Source organism: Hoplias malabaricus, chromosome 4 (genome assembly GCF_029633855.1).
Source record: "Hoplias malabaricus isolate fHopMal1 chromosome 4, fHopMal1.hap1, whole genome shotgun sequence".
NCBI lineage: Eukaryota > Metazoa > Chordata > Actinopteri > Characiformes > Erythrinidae > Hoplias > Hoplias malabaricus.
The window spans coordinates 3695561-3702500 of NC_089803.1; the positions used below are offsets into that span (position 1 = coordinate 3695561).

A 6940-nucleotide genomic window follows, 5' to 3' on the forward strand; every position below is an offset into this window, starting at 1 on the left:
TGGTGAGGTGGTGTCGCGCTGATGTTTGTCCAAGCCATGACACACTGAAGGATCGTCCAGTGAGATAAGACTCAAACCAGGAGAGTGCATTGTTCTTGAAGCCCATGTCAGTGAGTTTGTTTAGTAAGATGTTGTGGTTGACCGTATCAAATGCTGCTGATAGGTCGAGCAGAATGAGAACTGAGGATTGACCTGTTGCTTTGGCATCTTTAAGAGCTTCCATTACTGACAGAAGTGCAGTTTCCGTCGAGTGGCCGCTCTTGAAGCCGGATTGGTTAGAGTCAAGGAGGTTATGTTGGGAGAGGAATTTTGTTTCCTGCTTAAAGACAGCTCTTTCAATGATTTTAGACAGGACGGGGAGGAGAGAGACTGGTCGGTAGTTCTCTACTATAGAAGAAGCAAGAGAAGGTTTTTTGAGTAGAGGTCTTTCTTGAGCTTGCTTGAAGGTGTTTGGAAATGTTCCAGAGGTTAGTGAAGAATTGATTACATGAGTGGCTGCGGACACAATGGACGGGGCTATGGTTTGCAGTAGGGTGGTAGGAATTGGATCCAGTGGACAGGATGTAGGACAGCCACCTCTAAGAAGATTTGATACCTCGTCTTCTGTGAGAGGAGTGAAAGAAGGGAAGGAAGTAGTAGGTTTAGGAGGATTCGAGGGGGGACCCGGAGGCTGTGTAGAAGGGTCAGAAAACCCTTGAATGTACTTCCTCATATTTAGAGTAGGTTTCAGAGGCACTTTGTGTCTGTGGTAAATTTACATTGCCTTTTGTTGTGTTCTTTTGTAACATGCATCATTTACATTTATATATCAGTGTGCCTTTGTGTTCATACATCTTTAAAATGTATAAATTTAATGCAGTATTTTGGTGCTCCTAGTGAATTACTTATATATTTTTGGATTTTGTACATATATATATATATATATATATATATCAAATCCTATGTAGAAAACACATTTACACATATTTTAATTAAAAGTCACTTTTTATTGAATTTTACACATAAAAAGAACCTCTGTTTGTGCAGAGGTTCTGGCACCTTTATTAATTTCCTGTATATAATAATAAATTAGCAGCTAAGATGTAAACAAAATCACAGGATAACAACTGAAATAGTGCCACATTTGGCACTACCACCACCACATGTCACAGTAAAACTCACAATGGTACAAGTTCACACAACTGCAGATATTTAGATCTTCCTAAGGCCTGTTCTAAAAACTCAAAATCAGCTTTTCTCCACAATCTGAAGCAAAAACTCATAAAACCCACACCCATAAAATTTAGCATGTTCATGGAAACAGTATTTAGAAGAATGTAACCAAATGTAATTTCTAATTAATTCAGGAAAAACACTCATATCTATTTAGATTAGATTTTGAAAATAGAAAAAATATAAATCATATAAATTTTATTAATATAGTGTTTTTTTCTGTGAAGCATTAATATAAAGAAAATGAAACTATGGTTATAATATATTACACATTTTTTTATGTAGATATTTGGGATAGATTTAATGTATTTTTTTCTTTTCTTTTAAAATGTCCCCTGTATTATATTAAATATATTTTAGAACATCCTAAATTTAGAACCCTAAATTTAGGGTATGTACATTTTGATACAGGATCATAAACCTTGGAGACCTGTATGTACGTCTAAGTGAGACGTACATATACATCTGCTTAGAATCCAGATGTAAATACACTAGAGAAACTCAGGACCATAATTTAACAAAATATATTATAATATTTAATTTGGAAAGAATGTTTAAAATTTTGTATATCACTTATGCAGGATGATATCTACAGAAATCAAAAAGACAGGGTCCATTCTGTCCCTTTCCATTTGTGTTTTGCAGTCTTTGGAGTGGTTCATTATTTCTCAACATTGTTCTTCACAGAGAAATACAGTGATTCAGTCTGGTTCAGAGCTGAAAGTAAATTCTCTTAAACCTGTCACAGCTCCTAATTACAGCTCAAGTTTATCAGTGGTCAAAAATTGCACTTTCCTTCTACTGTGCAAAACATCTACGACAAGTACATTACAAAACTTGTAAACAGCAATTTTTCAAAAGAGAAAAACAGGTACAAACATCTTAAGTTTGGAAAGTAATGGATGTAAAAAAAATTAACCCAAAGTTGTTTTGGATCATATTCCTGACATTTTCACATGATGTAAACAGAAGAGACCATTTTGAAAAGAAAAAGAACCGATAGGAGATTTTGCTCAATTTTCAACTAACCCAGTGAAATATAAGAAATTTGGGAAATTGGATTATATTTTAAAAACATTAAACTTCATAAAACTCTTACAAAAGTAAGAGTTTTATGAAGTTTAATGTTTTTAAAATTTAATCCATTTGCATGCAGTAAACTGTATTATGTTCGTAAAAAGTGTTAATTATTTTTTGTTAGAAAATCTAGAACATTTTACTAGTTTGTCTAAACTGTACAGAAATAATTTGAAAATAATATATTTTTGTTTGAATAGAAAAATAAATAAATAATGACAGTTAGTAATAATTAAATTATTTTTAAAATAATTAAAAATGACTTACATATATCTCTGTTTTTGTAAAATAATCTCCTTGTGGAAGCTCAGTATTATCTGGAGCAGCTGCACATAGCCAATTACAAATCCTTCCCAGAAGTAACTCAATAATGCCCTTTAATTCAGAAGAAATAAGTGTCAACCAAGCTGTGGGCTCATTATGAATCTGTTCTTGAGGAAACGGGTGGGCTAAGTAAAGTACCACTGATTAACATTCTTAACAACTGAGAAACTCTTGTGTTTTTGTAAGTGATCACAAATGTAGCAGGCGTGCTCTTGACCAAAAACAGAACCTTTTGAGACATAGTGCTTCCTCCAGGAGAAGAAGCGCTCGTACATCTCCTGGTTCTGGTCCAGAGTTTTGAGGTGTTCTGCCAGTTCCTGAGGGGATTGGAAGTCATCCACATGGATGAAGGAATCTTTGGGGATTAATTGCTCATAGTTCTCTCGGGGAGGACCTAGAACCACAGGGACGGTGCCAAGCCTCATGGGATTGAAGACCTTCTCTGTGATGTAATCTCTGTAGATTGAGTTTTCGAAGGAAAGGTAGAACTTGCAGCTGGACACCACTTTGGCATAGTCCTCATGGTTGACATATCTTCCAAAATACCTTCCGTAGGCCTCGACTTTGATGTATTTGCTGAATTCATTGAAGAAACCTACTCGTTTATGGTTATTGTTCCAATTGCTGACAATCCAGCAGACCAGCTTGTCCTTCTGTGGCATTTGGAAGGGTTCGTCTTCATTTGAGAGTTCTATGAGTCGTCCATAGGGAACCCAGATGTCAGAGTCTCTGCGGTAGTTTGACGTCAAGTTGAACAAGTCCTCAGCTCCGTTCAGTTGAGGAGAATGTGCTGGAGACTCCATGTTCATCCACACCCATTTTTGTCGTGGAGGTCTTGACATTGCGAGCAGGCTTGGTAGATCACCTCCTATGTCCCGGATGTGGAACATCACAGCATGAGCTTGGTCGAATTGCCCTCGGTCATCGGTCAAACGGCAACCTTTGATCCCATAGATGGGATCGCAGGAATTTAGGTCAAAATGCTCTCCAAACGGCCAGTACCAAATCAAGACCACAATTTCGGGTAGATGGTCTTTGCCAGGCTCCACAGTTGTTACAGCTTGCGTGTTTTCCTGGGTGTTTTCTGTTTTGTTGGCAATAACCTTGAGACAAGCCTCTGTACAGACATCAGGCTGAGGCTCGTCTGTACAAGACATCCAGCCAATGCTGGGCTTGTAATAAATGTAGAAAATTGCAGTGAAGCAGATCAACAGGACGCCAGCGATGATAAGATGGCGGAAGTGTCCAGAAGGAGTTTTTGATGGCATCATTCTAAAAAATTCAGGAACAAGGAGAGAGAAACATGTTACATTGTTTTCATTATCTTTGGATTATAGGAATCAATTGAAAATCATCCCCTTTTGAAATGACTTCAAAATAAATTAGCAGACCTCAGCTGGTGTTTTTAACCACATTTACAGGGTAAACCTTTTGGGGGCGACACCACAAATCATTTAATAGGTGAAAATAAGGTTACATTTCTCTTCCTGATATTATAAAATAAGAGCATACGAAAGCTTAATACATACAGTTATAAATTTGTGGAAATATAAACATGTTGGCATTAGGCTAATTTCCACTTAAACAAACATAGAAAAAGAGGTCAATATTTATTGTTTTTTAATGGGACACAGAAGAATCCCTGAAAGACCGGAAGGAAGGACTTAATTCCAATAAACCAAGCTGTCTGCCAATCAGAATGATTAGAAAGATCCATGGTCCTAATCATCTACATCTACAGACATAAGCTCCTGGGCTAGGAACCTGCCTACTGACTCCTTCCATAATGTCCAATGGATATAAGAACTAAAATATAACTAATACAGATTGATTGATCCTCTGAGCACACAGAGTATGCAGTACTGTGCACTCTGCTGGTGTCTCACTGACTGCCCTGATATGAAGAGACTATGCTGTCTATGGGATGACCGCACCTCAGGATGGTGAAGGGTCAGATGATCCACACATGACTCTGGAGGTGATGACATCATCAAAGGTGTGTCAATGTCACTCGGTTTACTGCTTTGTTCAGTTTTTTCTTTTTTTTATAATTCTTTTTGTTCTTATTTTTATCCTCTGTGCATCATTAACTGTCATTAAGTTTCTCTCTTCCTATCATGTCTTGATGTATGTCTCTTTTGTTTTCTTCCTTGCTTGCTTCTTGCAATTTTCTCCTCATACTTTTATTTTTCTCCCTTTTCTTTCTTTCTTTCTTTCTTTCTTTCTTTCTTTCTTGTTTCCTCCCCTTGTCTAATTACAGGCCTATTTCTAATCTGCCATTTCGATCCAAGATCTTAGAAAATGCTGTGGCCCAACAACTTAGTTCATATCTACATAAGAATCTTGTAAGAGATGCTTACAAGGTCAAGAAAAGGTGCTTCTTTACCTCAGCGCAGCTTTCAATACGATAGACCATAATATTATCTTAGAAAGGTTAGAAAACATGGTTGGAATCACAGGGACAGTCCTATTATGGTTCAAATCTTACTTAACAGAACGTTATCAGTTCATAAACTGTCTGGCTGGGAACTGATGCATGACTGTCAAGCTCCTCCTCCACACTTCAGACCAAGTGCCTTGGAGCTGCCCCTACACTTAAGTTCTCACGGACTACTAACTATTATTACCAGTAGATTGACCAGAGGAGGATAGATCACCCTTTGTGAGCCTTGGTTCCTCCCAAGGTTTCTTCCTCAGCTGGGGGAGTTTTTCCTTGTGAATGTCGCCCTTGGCACTCGCTCACCTGGGGATTTTTACATTCTTTATATTTTTACATTTCATGTCAAAACTTTGTCTTTACCGGAACTCTGTGAAGTTGATGTGTGACATCAGTTGTAAAAAGCACTTTACAAGTAAATTTGATGGATTTGATTTCTTCCATTTTTCTTTCTACCTCTCTTTCTGTCTTCCTCCTGGGCTGAATCCGATCCTGTTTTGTTGGTGATTTCTGAAGGCAGACAGGTGCCTCTCAGTTTTGAATAATGGAAATCAGCTCATTTGCATTTCACATAAAGTTCTACTTACCAGCTACATATTCAGTGCTATAATTCACTTTTTGAAACATGATTTTACCCACTTAATTTGAATTAAATCTCTGTTTAATTAAATATGGTAACCCTGTTCAATCTTATCACACTGTAAACCCGAATAAGTGCACAACTCTGTAACCGAGGTGCCAGGCCATTACAGGGCACCACACACTCACACTATCACATGGCCAGCCCACCTCCCAGTGTGTGATTCTGCACTGTGAGGGAACATACCAAACTCCTCAGGGCAGTGACCCAATGCAGGTCACCCAAGGACCCTGGAGCTGTGTGACAGTGATTGTATGTGTTACAGCACCGCCTCTCGCACTGAAATAAACACAGGGACCTGTCCACATTCACTACCAGCAGTGAACCACAGACTATCTGCCATCTCGGCTGAAAATTCCTGCACTGCTCCTATGTCTGTGACTTCAGATGACATGCTGCATAAACTCATAACATTTAAGTTCAGTTAAATCTCTCAATCAATTAATATTAGAATCACAGAATCAAATTAATTACTTTAAACATTAGAATTTACAGAGCACCTTAAAATATGATTAAACCTAATGAAATCTTAAAATTGAAAATTAAACTGGATGAAACCCTCATTTAACATTTATTATTTATCAGCTGTGGTTCTTATTACATTTGTCTTTGTAATGCTCTTAGGGTTCTTAAAAATGACGATAGAAAATAGAATATATACATTTTAGTGATATTAAACCTGTATTCAACTCTCGTTAAACAGCATTAAACCCTAATTAAACATGTTTAACTGAAGTTAAATGTGAATTATTCTTGATTGAGGCCTAAGTAAGCCTGATTAAAGCTGGTTAAACCTGAATGAAACCTTTATTAACCCCTGTGACCCTTTATCTTTGTTTTCAGCAGAGGACGAAACGAAGGCACTCACCTGGAACCGGGACCTTTAGTAAAACCCCACCCTCCAGTCTCTGTGGTTGAAGTTTAGAATGTAAACACTGTCCAGAGCATCTTCTGCCGGAGACACTGGGAGTGAGAAAGGAAGAGGAAAAGACCAAACCCCTGCCACACCAGAGAACACAAGACGTGTGGCATTTCATACTCAACACTAAACAGGACAGACCTGAAAGACCACACTTCTCCAGAGTGCGGTACTGGGCCCTGCCATGTCATCTGGACCAGAGGTGGGTCACTGGGCAAGTGGGCTGAGGTGAGAGAGGAGCAGGGACATTGAGGGAACCCCCGTCCCTCACTCAGAGCCCAGGGGGTGTTTCTTAGCTACTACTAAGCACCTGTTTCCACTCACTGCTGAA

At 38.2% G+C, this 6940-nt stretch overlaps 1 protein-coding gene across 1 annotated transcript; it reads right to left on the reverse strand.

Annotated features, from left to right (window-relative positions):
* Positions 1 to 2485: 2485 nt before the first annotated feature.
* LOC136695211 (4-galactosyl-N-acetylglucosaminide 3-alpha-L-fucosyltransferase 9-like) lies at positions 2486 to 6691 on the reverse strand. The gene is made up of 2 exons (XM_066669133.1): positions 6559 to 6691; positions 2486 to 3885 (listed from the first exon to the last, which is right to left on the reverse strand). The coding sequence occupies exon 2, from the start codon at positions 3882 to 3884 to the stop codon at positions 2739 to 2741; it is 1146 nt and encodes a 381-aa protein (XP_066525230.1). The 5' UTR covers position 3885; positions 6559 to 6691; the 3' UTR covers positions 2486 to 2738.
* Between the last annotated feature and the right edge of the window lie 249 nt (positions 6692 to 6940).